This window comes from Stenella coeruleoalba (genome assembly GCF_951394435.1).
Source record: "Stenella coeruleoalba genome assembly, chromosome: 2".
NCBI classification, from domain to species: domain Eukaryota; kingdom Metazoa; phylum Chordata; class Mammalia; order Artiodactyla; family Delphinidae; genus Stenella; species Stenella coeruleoalba.
In genome coordinates, this window is record NC_137147.1 from 169,298,025 (window position 1) to 169,318,540 (window position 20,516).

Here is a 20,516-nt window from a genome sequence, read left to right on the forward strand (position 1 = left end):
TTTAATTATGAAAGAGAAATTATCTCCTTCACAGTTTAATTACCTATGTGCAATTCTTCATAAAAACCTCAGTCTAAAACATCTTTGTATCACGATAGTTTTGAAGCAGACACACAACCTGCACAACTGTACACACGGGTCTTGCTTTAAGAGTCTGTAACAACTTTGGGGTACAGTTTTAATTAAATCAACCCTGTGGTCCATATTATCAAAGCCAACATACCCCAAATCATCTTATGCTTTCAACGTTCAGAAATTTCCTGTTGCTGACTTTGATGAGCCCAGGGAATTATTTATAGTAACTTCAAATCATGCTTGGTGTACTTCCAAGACAACTGTAACTACGGTGGCTTGGGTCTTCTCTAGGGTGGACTTAATACATATCTAAAGACCATGAAACCAAGTAGGCTTCTCAGCTTGCCTGTATTTTTTTTTTAAACAACTTTATTGAGTTATAACTGCTATACAAAGAACTGTGGTTTGTTTGTTTTTAAATAACTCTACTGTTGTGGAGAGAATCAACAAGTAATTATTTCTCTTGTACATTTTATTTTAGGGCATTTCAGAAAAATAATTTAGAGGGAATATATACTCAGAGGTACTCCAAAAGAAGACTGCAAATAAAGTTGAAAGTAAGTATAAGAATTATGATTTTTGGCTTTACATAAGAATAAAATTCCCATTGAGTACTTTATCAAAAACTTAACAGGTTGTTTCATAATCCCCCATTGTTAGACATAAATCAAACAGACTGGATGACCATCTTCGGGGAGAGCTACAGAAGAGACTCCTACATGAAGAAACAGGTTAGATAGTGAGGTCTCTTCTAACTTCAGGATTCTATATCCATTCTCCAATTTTCGTTGTTGTTTTTTTTTCCCTTAGCATAGAGTTTTTAACATCTCTGACTCCACTGCAATTCTTTCCTATAACGGGACTATTTAAAACAATAATAGCCAGGTATAAGAACGATCAATATTAAGACTTACTTCTTTTCCTTAACTTATGAAATTACAGAAGACAAAAGCAAAAAGATCAGCAATTAATCAGTCCAAAATAAAGCAGTACTTTTAGGAGCTGTGTGGAGATGGCAAAGGTGGCTAGTGGAAAAGGATGACTCTGGAATCCCTAATTGATATTATAATGAGCCAAAAGACTCGCACACAAATAGAACTGCACCTGGAAATCCCTTTTTAAAATTACTTAATTAAAGATGTTATAATAATCAAAATAGACGACAGTAGAGAATATAGTGAATATTTCATAACTAATAATATATTTGATGGATGAGTTTCAGAATAACTAGGGAGAACAGGCAACCTCAAAGTTAAAATTACAAAGTAGGAACACTGGTGATTTCTTGGTCAAAGCATCATTAAAGACCTAATATATTAACTTAATAACACTTTAAGAATTATAAAATATAACAGGCTAGTCAGCAAAAGTAAACGACCAAATTGGATTAAGCTGATTACTGAAAACACCCTCAGCAGACAGACCTCTATGCATGGACGTTCAGAACCCATCGTCCCTAGAAGAGCAGCATGTACTATACTAACAGCCTTTACAGGCCAAAGAAAAGAATGGACAAAACGGACAGAAAACTAACTAGGAAGATGATATATAGCATAACTGGAACAATCCTAAAAAAAAGCAAAACAGTAAAAACCACAATGAGTTAAGACACAAAAACAAAACCTACAAACAATGTCCCTGACAAAATGGAAACAGCAATCAGTGATTTTATCCAAAAATATTTAGATGTATCTATACAACACAGAAATGTTCATTCTCTAAGGTTGTGCTATCCAATGTGGTAGCCATTAGCCATATCTGAGCACTTGAGATGTGTTAGTGCAACACAGAAATCAAATTTTTTATTTAATTTGAGTCATTTATATTTAAATTTTTTTAATGATACTTGATTCAGTTACTAGAAAGCTTTTTAAGTATGTTTGGAAGAACCTGAATACATGACTCTACTTGTTAGCTTGGAAGAATTTGATTACATGAATCTACTTGTTAGCTGCACATTCTATGAAATCTCAACACAGATTAAGTATTTTCAATCAAAATTGAGTATTCAAATTGAAGTGTGCTAAGAAGTATAAATTAAAAATATATACCAGATTTTGATGACTTGGTAAAAAAGCTAAAATGTGAAACGTCACAATAACTTTAAAAAATGTGATTACATGTTGAAATAATATTTTTGATACATGGGATTAAATAAAATATATTTTAAAATTAATTTTACCTGTTTCCTTTTTACTTTTTAAAATGTGGCTTTAAAAAAATTTTTAATTACGTATGTGGCTTGTATTATGTATCTATTACACAGTGCTGCTCTAAGGGATCAATGGCTTTAAAAAGAAAGTCATCTGTCAAAAATCTGAAATATATGTCAGTAAGGTGGTATTTTACTTACAAATCCTGATCTCCTACTGTCACAAAGTATTACTATAGGCTACTCAGAATTGGTATACTTATACATTCCAAAGACATTTGTATCCTCTTCACACAGATTGTTACCAACCATTAAAGTATTCCTCTGAGTTACTGCAAACTATGGGTATGCAGTACCCATAGTTACTTAATGGTCACTCCACCATCCAGAATAAGTAATCAAGTAGTAACTGAAGGACACTAATTCATCAGATTCCTTGATTCCTTTTATATCCAGATTCACTCACCAATATGTTAACTAATGCTCTTGGTTCTATGAGAGCTAAATGAAGATCTTTAGTATAGCAAAGATTTTGATAAGAGTAATTACATAGGACAATTTTATTTTTATATGTATACACATATATAACACAGGCTTATAAAATTTTCCCTGGAAGAAAAACATTATAACTGCATGCCTTCACAGTGCTCTTCCAACTTTTTCCATACCGTGGCATTTCACAGAAAATTACATTTGTAAGACATACTGGAGTTAAGTCCTTTCCAGGGAGGGCAGCACCGTCCCAGCACACTAACTTACTGCACACCAACTGGGAAGCTCAGGCTCAAAGGTCATTGCAAAAAAATCTCTGAACCATATTTTATTTTCATTTGACTTATATTTTATTCTTACTTATGCCTACAGTTGTGAAAATACAACCCCTCAACATTTCTAACAACAATCTACAAAGAAGGCCACAAGATGGAGATACTACTCCATTACAGTATTTGTATTGATGTATTTTTTTTTTCTGTGTACATGTCCCTCTTTCTGTGTATTTCCTACTTTCTCCTTCAGTGGTATTCTCAGCTACTGTCTCTATCCCTAACGTTTATATTGGTTCCTCCACCACTCTGTTTTAACTAGCATTATTAGAGAAATATTATAAATACTTTTATGATCCTTTTTAATTTTAAAAGCAGGCAAATAATTAAAATATTTACTTCTAGCTCAATATTTTCCCGCCTCTCTAAAATTAATGATGATTTTTATTTACATATTTTTCTCTGATAGGTAAAAATTCTTTAAAAAATTTGCTATCCGCAAAGTAATAAGTACTCCAAAAGCCATTTACTGGAATACATTCTGTTGCTCTGTAAGGTTACAGATTTACTTCATGTTGATACCCTTCCAAACTTCCCTGGAATTCTTCTTTGACAACAGTCCTCAAAGCAGTTTATGAGCCTTACTTGAAATTTATTTTCAGATCTCTTTATCAATCCAAAGCGTACTTACCCAAGTTTGCTAACCCAATTTAGTCATCAAATTTAGCTCCAAATGACTATAAGCTATAGGCAAAAATCAAATCCATCTTAAAAGTTTACTATTAATGAGTAAATCTGCCAAACATGTTGCAGGCTTTTAAAGCAATGCAAAAGAAGAAGTTTCAACAATGTTTTGAGAGGTGGCAGCATTGTTGAAAACCTGCAAAGCTTTCCACAAAACTAATTTCAAGATCTAATTTACTCTAAGTTAAACATATACTTGCAAATGTGTGATACAAAAAGTCACACTAATTCTGTATAACTACTATAGAACTGCATAGCATGGCAATCATTTGAACTTTATATGATATACTTAAGTACAAGGAACAACAAGTTCCAGTCACCCTACATTATACATACATATATTAACTTCCTTAAATCAAATTTAATCACCAATATTAATACAAAACACTACTTAAAGTCAGAGAAGAACCTAAATACTAATCTTTTATATGTTAACTAAAAGTGTGGTAATTGAAAATAACTGCTAATAAGATCTGCTTTTTTTTTTTAATTCCAAAAATGTCAGAGGCTTCTTGGTAATTGGCCATGAGATAGCTTCCTTAACCTGATCCATTTTAATGGTATAAAGTCCTTAAGTATTGGCTAGAAATATGAAGCCTCTACTTTCCTTAGCAGGCACATATATGGACCCTAGGATTTCTCTATGGTCTGTTCAGACTTTCCCAATAAATGACAACAACAATTTTTCTGGTCTTAACTCATTTTGACTACTGCTTACTACACATGTCACAGTGGGGTCTCATGTAGCTTTTAAAAATTCTTGTACCTTCTATAATCAGGAGTTGTATGTATTCCAGAATTTGTTTAATTAATTACTTCCTTTTAGAATTTAGTGTTTGCACTCAGTGGCATTTTAATACTGCTTTTTTTCCATTTTAATACTGCTGCTTAATACACTACCAAACGTAAAGTAGATAGCTAGTGGGAAGCAGCCGCACAGCACAGGGAGATCAGCTCGGTGCTTTGTGACCACCTAGAGGGGTGGGATAGGGAGGGTGGGACGGAGGGAGACGCAAGAGGGAAGAGAGATGGGAACATATGTATAACTGATTCACTTTGTTATAAAGCAGAAACTAGCACACCATTGTAAAGCAATTATACTCCAATAAAGATGTAAAAAAAAAAATACTGCTGCTTATACCATGACACGTGTCTTTTTATTTAATTCTTGATCTTAAACTCTTACCTTTAATATTTAATTCAAATTCTATTAGCTGACCATGTAGCTGCACATAGCTTTATGTCCACTGCTTCACTGGCACTAAAATGGGCATTTTGTCTAATAATGAAGCATACTGTTTTATGCACATATTATAACCAGAAATGTAGACAGCGGCATGCCTTGCTTTTGCAACATGCCTGATTACACGTAAGATTCCAGTTGCTGGATGATGGTAATCAGAAACACTTTCTGAGTAAGTGCATGAGTCCTAACCTTACTTAATGTAGTACTAAGGAGGATGAGAATGAGACACAAATCCTAGATTAAGTTTCTAATTAAGTGCTAATAACACTCTTAGACAAAAATTTCAGTAAATATAAGTAAAAAAAAAAATTTAGCTCTTCAAATGGAATACCATGATGTTACGTAAAACATAATCATATTTTTACATTCATTAGTATAGGACCCACCTTTCAAAAGTAGGTGTTTTGATGAAAATAAAGAAAGGTTTTTGAAAATACATATGACTGTAGCTTCATTATCAATTGGTCTAGGGTCCTGCTTCACCCAATCAGAAGTCTCTCTTTTCACTGCCACTCCTTTCCTTCCATCTCTGCACACTTCTATACAAGAAAGGCTTTGAGGGCTTCCCTGGTGGTGCAGTGGTTGAGAGTCCGCCTGCCGATGCAGGGGACACGGGTTCGTGCCCCGGTCCGGGAAGATCCCATATGCCGTGGAGCGGCTGGGCCCGAGAGCCATGGCCGCTGAGCCTGCGCGTCCGGAGCCTGTGCTCCGCAAACGGGAGAGGCCACAACAGTGAGAGGCCCGCCTACCGCAAAAAAAAAAAAAAAGGAAAAAAAAAAAAAAAAGAAAGGCTTTGGATTTGTTTTTAATTCTGGGTAAAATTAATTGACGTCATTACTGTCCAAATAGACCCAATAATGCCTGACTTAGAAAAAGATTCCCAAGACCATATCGTCTTGGAATAAGTCAGAACATGTTTAATATAGATACCAAGCATTTTATCAACTGGTGTTACTTATAACTGCCACGGAGGTTCTTCTCTCAGCAATCAACAAGCCAAGTACCTACCCTCACCTCCATCCTACCTGTATCATTCCCAACACTGAATAAAACATATGATGTTGAAATTCACCACATTACACCAATCATTGGGTAAAATGGTGACTTTTATTAAAAAGATTTTAGAATGTATCCCTAAGAATAATTGTAATAACAAAGGACAATTCCATTTCCCAGTTCAGCTTAGGGTGTATCTATGAATAATAAAAGACAAACTATTCTAGGATTGTTCTCATAATTAGTGTAAAAAAATAGTATAAAAAGAAAACAGAAACTTACAACTAGAAGAGGATTTCTGTTCCATCAGCTCTAGATTATGTGGCAAGTTTCCCAATAAACTTGCTTTTTCCCGTAAAATATGTCCAGGCAACCTCCACTAAACAGCGTATACATAAGAAAAGTAAATCAATTTTACAATAATCCAAGCTGATGCAAATATGTATACAACTAAACAAGTATTTATTCGGCTCTAACTCTATACATGATATGCTTTCCATCAGAAATATAAATGACTGGAACGTTACCTACCATTCCAGATTTTGTACATCTCCCTCTCTCCAAATCAACAAATAATTTCGGATTTTACAATGAAAATGGGGGAGTGATTATTACATGACATAGATTTACAAGGGAATAGACTCACTAGAGAAAGACTGCACTATATTCAACTAACACCACAAATTCAGTGGAATCTACAAGAATCACTGGAGAGAACTGATACTCACAGTACAGATTCACCAGTCACTTATGAAAGAGATCTTCCTCTTTATTTCTCAAACCCCTATGCCGGGGTTTGAGAAGGCCCCATTAATGACTTTCTGCTTTTCCCACCCAAAAAAACTGAACACAGAAGTCAGGCAAATAGAGATCAAATAGCACCTTTATTGCTGAAAAGCTACTGGAGAATTGAGATTACGTATAGGAGCCAAGTAGGCTTGCTAGAAATTCTGGCCCTCCCATCCCCAGCCTAGACTTTTTTTTTTTTTTACATCTTTATTAGAGTATAATTGCTTTAAAATGGTGTGTTAGTTTCTGCTTTATAACAAAGTGAATCAGTTATACATATACATATGTTCCCATATCTCTTCCCTCTTGCGTCTCCCTCCCTCCCACCCTCCCTATCCCACCCCGCTAGGTGGTCACAAACCACCTAGCTGATCTCCCTGTGCTATACGGCTGCTTCCCACTAGCTATCTACGTTACATTTGGTAGTGTATATATGTCCATGCCTCTCTCTCACTTTGTCACAGCTTACCCTTCCCCCTCCCCATATCCTCAAGTCCATGCTCCAGTAGGTCTGTGTCTTTATTCCTGTCTTACCCCTAGGTTCTTCATGACGTTTTTTTTTTCTTAAATTCCATATATATGTGTTAGCATATGGTATTTGTCTTTCTCTTTCTGACTTACTTCACCCTGTATGACAGACTCTAGGTCTATCCACCTCATTACAAATAGCTCAATTGTTTCTTTTTATGGCTGAGTAATATTCCATTGTATATATATGCCACATCTTCTTTATCCATTCATCCGATGATGGACACTTAGGTTGTTTCCATCTCTGGGCTATTGTAAATAGATCTGCAATGAACATTTTGGTACATGACTCTTTTTGAATTATGGTTTTCTCAGGGTATATGCCCAGTAGTGGGATTGCTGGGTCATATGGTAGTTCTATCTGTAGTTTTTTAAGGAACCTCCATACTGTTCTCCACAGTGGCTGTACCAATTCACACTCCCACCAGCAGTGCAAGAGTGTTCCCTTTTCTCCACACCCTCTCCAGCATTTATCGTTTCTAGAGTTTTTGATGATCCAGCCTAGACTTTGAGACAGTACACTCAAGAGAAAGTCTGGCCAGGATAACAACTGCCTTACTGGTCTGTTAAGAATGAGCCTCATTACTTCTAGCTTTTTAGTTAGTTAGCTCTCCCCAATCAAGCAAAGCAGACCAAAGGTGATCACCCTCCAACAAGGTAACTCATCCATGGAAAGATGTAAGAGATGAGTCAAGAGATCAGCAGTTGTTTCTTTAAGGGAGTCCTTCCCCTTGCGTATATGTAGGATGAGTGTGCCGTAACTGTCCCTTCGTTATACAGGCTGCTACTCTGTACATTCTGTGCATCTGAAATACAGACTGAAAGAGCTTAAAAGATTTATTAATTCTGATTAAAAAGTTAAAATCCAACATTTTGTAAGCACATGTCACTTAACAATAGTTTTCTTCTTTTAACCAGGTTTTAGCATTCATTTGAATGTAAGGATGCAGTTATTAAAAATTTTCTAAGAGAAAGAGGCACATTTTCTAGCTCTATGAATAGGAATCTGTAATGACTGGCACCAAGAAAATTACTCTGATTTCATCAGAAAGTAAATGCTGCAAAATTTAAGCTAACTTAGCTTGTTACAATTTCAACTGACAGATTTTTAAATGACTATGAAGTATTTATTGTTGGCTAGAACACTGTACAAAGTATAAAGAAAGTCATGGACCCAAAAGACAATGAAAAAAATTGATCCCACAAGAAATACAGGTATCCAAGGAGCAGGGGCTGTTAGAATAAATATAAATACTGTTTGGGGACCTAGAATTTAAGTTACTAATGAGAGGTATTTCAATAACACTACTTTTCTCCTACATTCTTCTAATCTTCTACCTTGTATTCTCTGAAAAAGATGCAATATCCAAATTGGAATGCCCTGTGAACAATCAAAGCCATTCTAAAAACAGAGTGAGCCTCTGGTATGTCACCTGTACACACACGTCCACTAAAATCTTCTGGAATCCCTCTGAAAGCTTTTAGAACCAATTTGAAACTTGGGACTACAAGGAGAGGGATTCCTTTGCTGGATGAGAGCAATAAAAGACCAATATAAATATAACCTATTGAATAAAAACAGTCAAGCAATTACTCATTCGGTGAATTACTGTTTAGTTTTTGTTACCATGTTCATATTTTTTCATTTAATAAATATTTAAGTGTCTCCTATGAAGTAAATAAAGAAAGAAAATACCATTTGTCCTAAAAATGAAGTAATAACTTGACAAGGTCATAAGTCAGTAAGTGGCCTGGTTCAAGTTCTAAAAGTCTAATTCAAGCCTAGTTCAAGTTCGAAAAGTCTAATAATCTAATTGATTATTCCAATTATAGAGTTTAGGGAGTGACTGAGCAAACTACTTTAGACCTGGTGGAAAAAGGGATAAAATGGATGCCACATTAAGTCACTAATCATCCCTGGAGTCTAGTTTGGGGTATGGAGATCTCAAAAAAAAGTTTTTTTCTATTAATTGTCTCCAATTCCGCCCCCTTCCTTCTCTCCTGAACCCAATGTAACCAATCTATTGATCTCACCACTCCACTGAAACAGCTCTTGTTAAAGTAGCCAATGACCTCCACACTGTTGAATTCAACAGTCAATGCTCAGAACGCATCTTATTTGAATTATCATCAGCATTTAGCCCAGCTGATTGCTTCCTCCTCTTTAAAATACTTTCCTCACCTGACTTGAAAGAGACCATCTTTTGCTGATTTGCCTGCTACTTCGCTGGCTGTTCCTTCCTCTTCTCCTTTGCTGGTTCCTCCCATGGTCCAGCTCCCAGACCCCTCTTTTCTCTTTTACATTCACTCCCCTGGTGAACTTACCTGGTTTTGTGGCTTCAAATTACCTACGGAGTGCCAGGGACTCCCTAATTTATTATGCACAGCCCAAACCCTCTCCTTACAACTCCAGGCTTAGATAACCAACTTGAAAGTTTATTAGACGCCTCACATTTGGCATGACCAAAACCAAATTACTGATTTTCCCCCAACCATACCTGCCTCTATTCCAGGCTTCTCCATCTCAGTAACTGGCAAGTGCAATTAGACAAGTATTTATTCACTTTCTGAGGTTTAGAAAAAGCTTTCAAATTATCCTCAACTTTTCTTCCCCACTCCCCGCCTCCACATCCCACATTCAAACAATCAGCAAAATGCTGTCAGCTCTATGTTCCAATTATATCCAGAATCTGACCACTTTGCACCACCCAGGTCCATTCTACACTGTACACCACAATTATCCAATAATTGATAACATACATATCATTGATCTCCAATTCAATAATTGTTTTGAAATTTAAGTCAAATTATGTACCTCTTCTGTTCAAAACCCCCCTTGATCCCCAACTTACTTATAATAGCCAAAGTCCTCATGACTTACGTTGAAGCCCTACAAGATCTTCCCCGGCCCCCAATGACTCTGATCTCATCTACTACTGTCCTCCCCATACACCCTGCTCCAGCCACATTGGCTGCCTTGCCATTCCTCAAATACGAAGCTCCAAGGCCTTTGCGCTTAACCGTTTGCCTTCCTTGAATGCACTTATCAACATGGCTCACTCGCTTACTTCTTTCTGAGGACTTCTCTGACCATCTGACATTTATATTTACTTGTTTGGTTGTTTACTGTTTCCCCCTACTAAAATGAGTCTAGGGGTTTTGTGTTACATACTGGCCAATTCCCAGTGTTTAATATTTGGTAGGTATGAACCAAATCTCTGTTGAATGGACAACAAAACTGATTAAGTGTGTAAAGCCAGGTCACCACTCTTAAGTAACCTACCTACTTTGCTCTGGTTCCTCATGTCTGGCTAGTCAAGAAGAGATTCGTTGGCTTTAGCCTGAAAATTACACATTAAGGACATAAGACAGGCTGCATTTGTCTCTACCAAATTTCTGGTCTCCTGAAAGTCTCCTAAGAAAGTTAAGATTCAATGTAATGTAAAGAACTTGTTCCAATCAGTTTCTCTGCTTAGGTAGAATAAAGTTTCTTCTGCATTCTTTCCAATTTAACACAACTGGGTAGAGAAACACAGATGAAAACAATTTTCTGGATCCTTCTATTAAAATGTTACCTCCACACAGAATCTTCTCAATTACCTATGCTTCTTTATTTTCCCATCTTTGCCCATATAGTTAAATGCTCTGGTTGTTCACACTGCCTAATTAACTCTGCAAATTTAATTGCATGAATTTATAAATGAAAATTCTATGAGAGTTCACATGCAAGCTAGATTACATAATCTAAAATTTAAACCACTGCTACTAAGTTTCTGTATTCTCTGAAAGGGGCTTAATTTTCCTTGAATAACTGGAAAATATCTTCAAAATCTTTGGATAGGTTATGTAAAAGGCTCTAGCTACAGAATTTAATCAACTATGGTAAATTCTAACAAATATTCTCAATATTAAAGGCATTCTTAAAAGTCTTCAGATATATATTTCACTAGTGATTTTTACACATATTGAGACACCATTTACTTTGAAATGAGGTATACTTTATCTCTACAAGCAGGAAGTGGCACCAGGTGAAGACAATGACTAAAGACAATTGCCACATAATCGTTTGCACAAAAGAATTTGAAGTGTGAAATTCTTAAACTACTTTATAACTTACAAAATTGAAATTCGTTAAAATCATGGTGCCATGGCAACTGCTATTTTATATTCAATTATATATATTTAATTGAAAAGTAAATTTCCATTTAATGTTAAGCTCAACAGTTCACACAAATTTATGATAACCTGTAGGAGTGAAATGTACACTTCACATCTGGTCACGGGAAGTGTGCCTTGAATGACAATTGTTGGTAAACATTTTTTTTCCCCCATAACTATTCAAAGCATTTTATGAAGGGCTCAATCAGATCGTGTGAAATTCTAAGTCTTTAACCCCATAATTCTTAAACCAGTAAAATGGCGTCGGAGACGGGATATCTACCCTCATTCACCACTCCCAGGGTGTAAGTAAATAGCAACAAACGGGCATTACAAGTTAAAGTCTCAAGCTAGAAAAGGAAAGAAAACGAAACGAAAGGAAAAGAAAAAGACAACGATCCTGCGTTACTGGTTGGACTTCTCTTCCTGGAGCTCCCCAAGTGCCTCTACTGCCCCGAACACTCGATGGCTCCTTCTATGACTTCCAGGACCAACACTGTAGAGGCTTCAAGTTCCTCCAGATTTCTAAACTATGATACGAACGCCTAATCCAACAGGCTACATAGATTCCAAAGTACAATGCAAGAAAAATTTCTGCAACCCAGAGGCCAACCAAAATGTATTCCTGTCTTCCCGGAAAGGCAGAGGAAAGGAGGCTGCTAAAATATAGATAAGTATAATTGGGAAGGTGAAAATTTGGAGGCAGACACGACGACTACTTCCCACATTCACGGGGCAGGCAAGGAAAGGGTAAAAGATCTACCCACACCACTCTTCCTTCTTCCTCCTGCACAGCTGGGTGCAAGGATCTCCCCCAGAATGGCAGAGGAAAGAGAAGGGATCGCCACCCCAGGCTGGTGGCACCGTCCAGGCTGTCACTGAGACTGCTGTCACTGAGACTGGAACTCGAGAAAGGGAGCCAGGTGGTGAGGAATTGGGGAAGGCGGGTCATTCCCTCTGAGACTGGTTACGAGGAGATCCTGGTGGATCGGGCTGAGGAAGGCAGACGAGCCCAGTATGACCAAGTCTTGCCCCGCGTGCCCGGCTCCCTCGGAGGAAACTGGGTCAGAGTCCGCCCCACCCCCTCCTTTCCGCCCGTACCCGCACTTTTCTGCCCCGGAGGCGCAGCCCTCGGGCGGGCTGGCTGCCGGCCGGCCGGCCCCGCTTACCTGCTGCACCCCGAGGAACTGGTAGAAGTTGAGCTGCACCTCCTCCACCAAGTCAAACAACTCCAGGTCTCCGCTCTCCCAGCCGCGCGCCGGCCCCGCGGCCGCCAGCAGCAGCAACAGCAGCGGCGGCGGGAACGGCACGAGCCGGAGCCGGCGGCGCGGAGGAAGCCGGGCCAGCCGGGAGCAGGGCGCCGTCATCGCGCGGGGCTCGGAGAGGTCACCCGCCGCGCAGCGCCGTCGGCCGAGACCAGGGACGCGGCGGGCAGCGCGGGCTATGGGAACAGTGCTTGTCAGTCGGAAGCACCGGCAGCCGCCCCGGAGTCGCCCGCCCCACGGCCGGTCCTAGCCTGAGGGACAGGCTGGGCCGCGGGCGGTTCTACCCTCCGCGGACCCCCGCCCCTCACCCAGGCCTACAAACAGCTGGCGAGCCAGCGCCGGGCGCTGAGGTTGCACCGGGTGGGAGAGGTTTCCCCTCGCCTTAGCCTATCCCAGGCCTTGCTTCCGGTGACATCACGTCTCCTAGCAACCGCGGGAGAGGGGGCGGGGCCGGAAGTAGAGAAACCTGCGCCCCAGAGCTGGGCCTCCGCGAAATGCCTCTCAGTCGCTGGCGCGCTCTGCGAAGCTGTGCGTGTATTGACACAGATTAAGAGACGTGGACGGTTATAGACATCGCGCATCCACCTGGAACATCCCAAATATCCCTGAAACAGCTACCTTCTTACCCTCCCCCAAATATTGAAAACTAAGAGTATATTTGAAAACTGATTTATTGATTACGGCGTCTGTTCCACACATTTCATTATTCCATCCCCAAAGATATAGGAGGAATTGAACCTAGGACTTGAAAGGGGCAAATCTAGTGAGTAATCTAAAGTATCCTTTTGAGAGAGGTGAAGAAGAAATGAAATTTGAACCAAGACAAAAAGCATACTTCTAATAATGAATTAAGATTTATAGGCGTAATACCATAAAGTAGGCAACCTGGCAGAAATTAATAAGCGTGACTCAATCATAGTCTTAGGGGAAGTGTCGTTTATCTGCTTTAGCCGATTTCCAATTGGTGTTCCCTTCCCAACTGAGGTCTATTTTTAATGACATTTAGGCTAAAAACCTCCTCTCTTTCCCACCAGTGTCTCACCTCCTACTCCATCCTCCTCCTCACCGCTATTGCTTTCTCTTGTGTGAACCGTATTTTCTTCTTAGCTTTTGCTTGACCAGTTTTGAGAGTTTGATCTCATGCTTTTCCCATCTTGGATCCAGACAGCTGAATTAAGCTCAACAGGATAATGATAAAGCTCTCATAGTAAAAATATATTATGTTTGTCAAAGGTTAGAAAAACAATACCTGGATCCAGGAAGTAAATCTTACTGAAGAAATCATTCCATTACTGCAGAGTTAAAAATATATATATTTTTTAAAATAGTTAAATGAATGCAAGTATATCTTGCTTAAAAATAATATATATGCTTGAATTAATCCCATTTTAAATTCATCATGAGGCTTAACTTTCAAAGATACAAGAGCAGGGATGTCTCAGTCAGCAAGGGCTGCTGTAACAAAATACCATAGACTGGGTGGCTTAAACAACAGACATTTATTTCTCACAATTCTGGAGGCTGGGAAGTCTGTAATGGGGAAAGGTCAGCATGGTCGAGTTCTGGTGAGAGCCCTCTTCCAGGTTGCAGAGGGCTGCTTTCTTGCTGTACCTTCACATGGTGGGAGTGTGGGGGAGGGGGAGAGAGATCTAGCATTTCCTCTTACAAGGGCACTAATCCCACAAGGTGGGCTCCACCATCATGAACTCACTTAAACCTAATTATCTCCCAAAGGCTGCACCTCCAAACACCATCACATTGGGAATGAGGGCTTCAAAATATGAATTTGGGGAGGACACAAACATTCAGTCCATAGCAAAGGGTATCACCTTTTCTGTGTATTCCCAGTTCCAAGCACAATGCATAGCACATGCTAGCATTCAGTTAGTTGAATGGAATCCTGTGAACACCTCCCCACCTCCATGCCTCCCCCTATAGTTTTTTAGTTTGATTTTTTGATATATCAGTTTTCTTAAAGTGAGAGGCATTTTTACCACATCTACGTTAGCTTACTGTTTATTCAATGATTAAAACATCAAAATAAAATGAGAGCAATAATCTTAAGAACTACTTTTACATGATATCCCAACATTCATCTTTTCTCCTAATTTGACCATTAAATTAAGTGCAGTATAACATTTGAAACTGGTGCCATATTGCCACTGATATTTTAGTGATCTGGTATTTCCCTCTTGAGCTCTATTCTTATGTTGTCCAAGAACCCCAAGGACTTCCTCCATCTAAAGGGAATAGTTCTCTTCCCAAGGTCAAGCTGAAAAGCAGAACTGAAATCTATTCAATACAGCACTGCTATTGCTTCTCACTGCTATAAGGTATTGCTCTGGAGGCTTCTTCCTACCAGTTCCAATAACACTAGTCCACTCTGAAGTGATGTCCTTGCTTGTTCTGGTCTAGGTCTCTGCAAAGACCACAGTGCTATTTACATTTAGACTTCTAATTTGGCATCTTCACGTGTTCAGTCTCATCCCCCAGAGGACAATGCAGTTGAATAAATCTTCTTTTGCTGAAGCCAGGACTAAGTGAGCTCACAATGAACAGCTGTTTTCTTTATCTGGTGACATTTAATGATTCTGGGCATGGACTGATGACGCTTAGCCTGGGCAGAGGCAATGTACACAGGAAGAGAGAAGCCAGTGAAATGTTTAACAGTCTTGTGAGTTGTGTAATGGATTGGAAATGTAGAGAGGAGGCCCAGACTTACAGCCAGCTTTCCCACAGAATATTTGCTGAATTCTGGGGTCATGCAGGAGGCCGAAAGACTGAAGGATAGGAAGAGTAAAATCTCCCCACATTCTACCAGTGCATACAAAATGAACTCTACCGAAAAAGAGGAGCCTGCTTAAATACACAGGCAGTCTTCTCCCTCAAGACATTTGCAATATTTCTGAAGTTATATGAATAGGAGGATAAAGATTTAAGTTTAAAACCTCTGAAAAGCAGAAGTGAATCTGCTGGGTTGAGGAGATAGAAACCTTGCAGGCTCTCTATCAAAAGCCCAGAGGAATCACACCTAAGAAACAGAGAAACCAGAAGTTGAATGAATCTTACTAAAACTCCAACCCAATCCCTACCCAGCTCAATCCCTGATCCTCACCCTATTTGTCTATTTTCATCTATAGGGGAAAATAACATCAATCCTATTGTCTATTGTTTTTAATATAAAACTCTGGTACATAATAAAAAAAATTATGAGATGTGAGAAAAACAGGAAAATTTTACCAATAATCAAGAGAAAAAAATAGATAACAGAAGACCCACAGATAAGCCAGCTATTGGAGTCCAGACAAGAACTTTAAAATAACTATTATAAAGTAGAGTAATAGTTTATAAAATGAAAGAAAAGAAAAAGTGGACAAAATGGATTAGAAGATGCAGAATTTCAACAGAGAATTGAATCAATGGAAAATTTCAAATTTAAAAATGTAATATCTGAAATCAAGAACTCAGTGGATGAGTTTAACAGCAGACTGGACACAGCAGAAGAGAGGATTAGTAAATTTGAGGATAGGTCAAGAAAAAATACCCAAACTGAAGCAGAGAGAAAAAAGAATGGTAAGAGAACAGAGCTTTAAATGCATGTGGTAGCACAGGGAGATCAGCTCGGTGCTTTGTGACCACCTAGAGGGGTGAGATGGGGGGGTGGGAGGGAGACGCAAGAGGGAGGAGATATGGGGATATATGTATACGTATAGCTGATTCACTTTGTTATAAAGCAGAAACTAACACACCACTGTAAAGCAATTATACTCCAATAAAGATGTTTAAAAAAATGCATGTGGGACACAGTGAATAAATCTAGCACATATATAACTGGGGTCCTAGAAAAAGAGGAGAGAGAGAGAATGAAGCAGAAGCAATAATTATAGAAACAATGGCCAAGAATTTTACAAAACCAATGAAAGACATGAAACCAAAGATGCAAAAAAAATTAACTCAAAATAGGTGATAGACCTAAAGGTAAAAGCTAAAACTATAAAACTCTTATTTAAAAAAATAAGAGTAAATTTTAGTGGCCTTGGGTTAGCCAGTGGTCCCTTAGATATGACACCAAAAGCATGTGACAGAGGGAAAAAAATAAATAAATTGAACTACACAGAAATTTAAAACTTTTGTGTCACAAACAATACCATCAAGAAAGTGAAAACACAACCAAGATAACAGGAGAAAAATATTTGGAAATCATATACTTGATAAGAGACTTACATCTAGAATATGTAAAGAATTCTTGCAACTCAACATTTTTTTGGAATGGGCAATGGATTTCTCCAAAGAAGATATATACAAAAGGCCAATAAGTATATGAAAGCTTCTCAACATCATTAGTCATTAGGAAAATGTAAATCAAAACTACGGAGAGATACCACTTTACACCCGTTCCAATGGCAGTAATTTAAAAGACAGACAAAAAAGAGGTTAGTAAAGATGTGGAGAAAGTGGAACCCTCATTTATTGCTGGTGGGAATGTGAAATGATGCAGCGCCTTGGGAAAACCGTCTGGCAGTTCCTCAAAAAACGAAAGATAAGAAAACAAAAAAAAACAATAAAACAAAACGAAACATAGAGTTACTATATGACCCAGGAATTCCACTCTTAGGTATATACACAAGAAAAGTAAAAACATAAAACTTGTATACAAGTGATCATAGCAACATTATTCATACTAACCAGAGTTGGAAACAACCTAAATGCCTACCAACTGATGAATGAATAAACAAAATGTGGTATATCCATACAATGGAATATTATTCTGAAATTTTCTCTTTTGCCCCTTTTTGGCTGTTTCTCAAATATATGGACTTAAAGTTCTAAGATATCATTGTTCTCTAATGGAACATTATCTTGTAATTTATTTATGCAAACATCATTCACAAACATTGAGTTGACAAAGGTTAGAAAAATATTGTTTTGGGGAAGCACCTTCTTGAAAAATAATCCCTTTTTTATTGCAGTACTGAATTTTAATCTTTTAAAGGGCCTCATAAATAAATGCAGATGTTCTTCATGTTATAAATAATAAATACACTTCTATCATGTTGACACTATGGCTTTTACTTCTCTGGATAATGTACTGTTTACTCAATTAATCTCATAGTGCAAAAGAATACAGATTCTAGAGCCAGATGATTCAGTATGAATTCTGGCTCTATTACTTACTAGCTGGGTGATCCCTGGGTTTCAGTTACCTCATCTATAAAATTTGGATAATAATACTACCAAGACCATAAAGTACTACCAAAATTGTTGTAGGAGCTAAGTGAGATAATTAGAGCCTGGTATATAGTAATTGCTATTTAAATGTTACCATTATGTTATGGAAGGTCTCTATCTACTTTGTATTAAGGGTTCCATAAATAAAGCTTATCTATTCTTAAATGTTTAGATTTTGTGTTTAAAGTCATTTGTTATTAAACTTAGGCTGCAAATGCCCACTTCACCGGAAATTTGTCCAATCACTTGTCTGCCCAAGATGGTGGCAGACAAGACCACCTTTACAAAATAATGACTGGTTCTCAAAGTCAGTTTACTTTTTTTTGTTCCAACTCCATAAAACATATTATTCATGATTTTCCTGCCAAATTCGGCTTTAATAAATACCTAATTAAAAGCACGTGACACACATGAACAAGAGGAAAGGAAAATACATTCACCATTAAGTCATTAAAGACTCATTGGTGATTGTCTTACCCTGAAGTAGCTCTGTCTTTTCAGATAATGTCTTCTGCTTTACATAGACTTTAACGTGCCTCAGTAGAATCCATGTAAAAATTTCTTTCTCCTAACATCTTACACAATCCCAAGATTATCCCTCATTTTTCAAAGGTTTCCATCAACTCACTGACTTTTTAAATTTGAAAATTAGCTTTTCCCCTTTTACCTTTAACCAACCAACAAGGATAGTCTCTCCCGACTCCTCCATTCAGACTGAGTACAGCAATCGTTGTACTTCCCTCATACACAAAAGCTCCAATTAGTCTGCAAAAGAAAATTTGAACAGGCCTCTTCATATTCTTCCAGGCTCAACAGGCTGGCTTTGGCATTGTGCCCTTGAGCTCTAATGTTGTTTGTGATGCCAAACTGAAACACAAAGGAAACAGTGCAAAGTTGCTGATCACCTCGGTCAACACGCCGCACAGCTAAGGCATTAGATTATGCATAGAAATTCCATGCCTCATAAATGCTTACTATTAAATTTATTAAAAGGAGGTGGCGTTTTGAAATAATACTGAATTAGCAATCAACAATTCTAAATGGTAAGATAGGAGAAATTTAAATTCCTTTACCACACCTATGGCCTAGCTTCATTTCTCCCACTTCAATATATAATCCTCTCTTATTTTTTGCAACCATGGAAGGATTTTTAGTGCCAAGACTCCATAATGGAAGTCTTTTAACTTTTAAAAAATTAAATAATAATATTTTCACCACCAGGGGGCAAAGAACATTTTTACAGGCAAAGATTATTTTTGACATTCTAAAGGAGTTACCTCGTGTGAACACAGTTTTTGTTGTTAGAATTTCAATAGCTTCAAATTAAGAGATACAGATCCTAACCGAAACCTTTAAATTTAAGGAAGAATCGTGTTTATAAAATAGTACAAGTTACCATTAACCAGGTGCCCTTTCATTCACTATCATTTTAGATGCTTAAAAAGAAATTTTCCACCTCCCTTTTCCCTTTCCTTTTGTATGTTTGCACAAGAGGAGGAAAAACATAATTTGAACTTTTGAAATATTAATTTAGCCTTTGTCTATGCTGGTCTTTAAATGGCTTTTAGCTCATGGTATTTTTTGACAAATGGTTTCCTAAGCATGTACTTCAGCTCTGCTTTTTTGTTAACTTAATGTGATTAAGTGATGTACTCAGGTCTTCACCTCCTTCTAAAATTGGGTTCATTGACTCAATTAATGCTTTGTCATTTGTTAATTTTATAATTGAGAAATGATATAAATAACTGATAAGCACATCAATTCACCAGTTACCTCTTTTGAGACCTGGATATCGCTGAATTTACTTAGAAAGTACCAGAGTCATGAATAGACAATAAACAGAATTATCTGTATAGTAAATTACTGTTCAGAGGTGAAAAATTTGGTCTAACACGTGTTAAGTCCCGTATCCTGAAGTTTCAGGAGATTTGATTATTTCTGACTTGTACGTTGATGAATGTTCCAGTAACGGAAATGAAACTGAGAGTTTTTAAATCAAGGTATCTGTGGTGTAGGCAAACAACCACATTTTATTCCTTGGCTTATTTTCTTTCCCCTCTTCCTGCTTCTAAGTACCTGCTGAAACCACATTTCCCTGAATCGATTATAAGGATACCGCTATTTCAAATCAGGCCTGAAGTAGAATGGACACACAGTGATCTGGTAACTTCTGCTACTGTTCTTTCCTTCTACTGCTCCCCGGGGCCTGGTCAGCATCTCCATTGTCAGCCACAGCCCCCCATGCCGCCACCGCCCCTCCTCCTCTCCCTCCCCCTGGCACCAGGGCTGTCTCCAGGGGGTGCAGAATTGGGCCAGATACCACCATATGTATGTTCACCTACAGAACATTTTTGTCCAGATGAAATCATGTTGAAACAAATACGGACTACAAACTTAAGGAGAAAGAGAAGTTGCAAAAGGTCAGCATTAAGGATTTATTTAGAGGCACACACTAAAGAACATTCTATGACCCACCACTTACACATTAGTGATAAAGGGAAACGGAGAGACAAAGGGCGGGTTTTTTTCTGTTGTCAATTTGCTTTTTTTTCTATTTGTTGTAGTGTGAA

At 38.0% G+C, this 20,516-nt stretch overlaps 2 protein-coding genes across 3 annotated transcripts in view; both read right to left on the reverse strand.

Moving 5' to 3' along the window:
• Positions 1–13,216, reverse strand: part of DNAJC1 (DnaJ heat shock protein family (Hsp40) member C1) — a 203,159-nt gene extending 189,943 nt beyond the window's left edge. For both annotated transcript variants that reach the window (XM_079912309.1, XM_079912308.1), the window contains exon 1: positions 12,622–13,216. In XM_079912309.1, the coding sequence (XP_079768435.1) occupies positions 12,622–12,819 (198 nt within the window). In that variant the 5' untranslated portion in view covers positions 12,820–13,216. The remainder of the gene's footprint in view (positions 1–12,621) is intronic.
• A 5,469-nt stretch (positions 13,217–18,685) lies between these two features.
• Positions 18,686–20,516, reverse strand: part of LOC307182395 (uncharacterized protein) — a gene marked incomplete at its 5' end in the record, with an annotated part of 150,171 nt that continues 148,340 nt past the window's right edge. Inside the window, one exon of the mRNA XM_079913621.1 lies at positions 18,686–18,813. Coding sequence (XP_079769747.1) covers positions 18,791–18,813 — 23 coding nt within the window. The 3' untranslated portion in view covers positions 18,686–18,790. The remainder of the gene's footprint in view (positions 18,814–20,516) is intronic.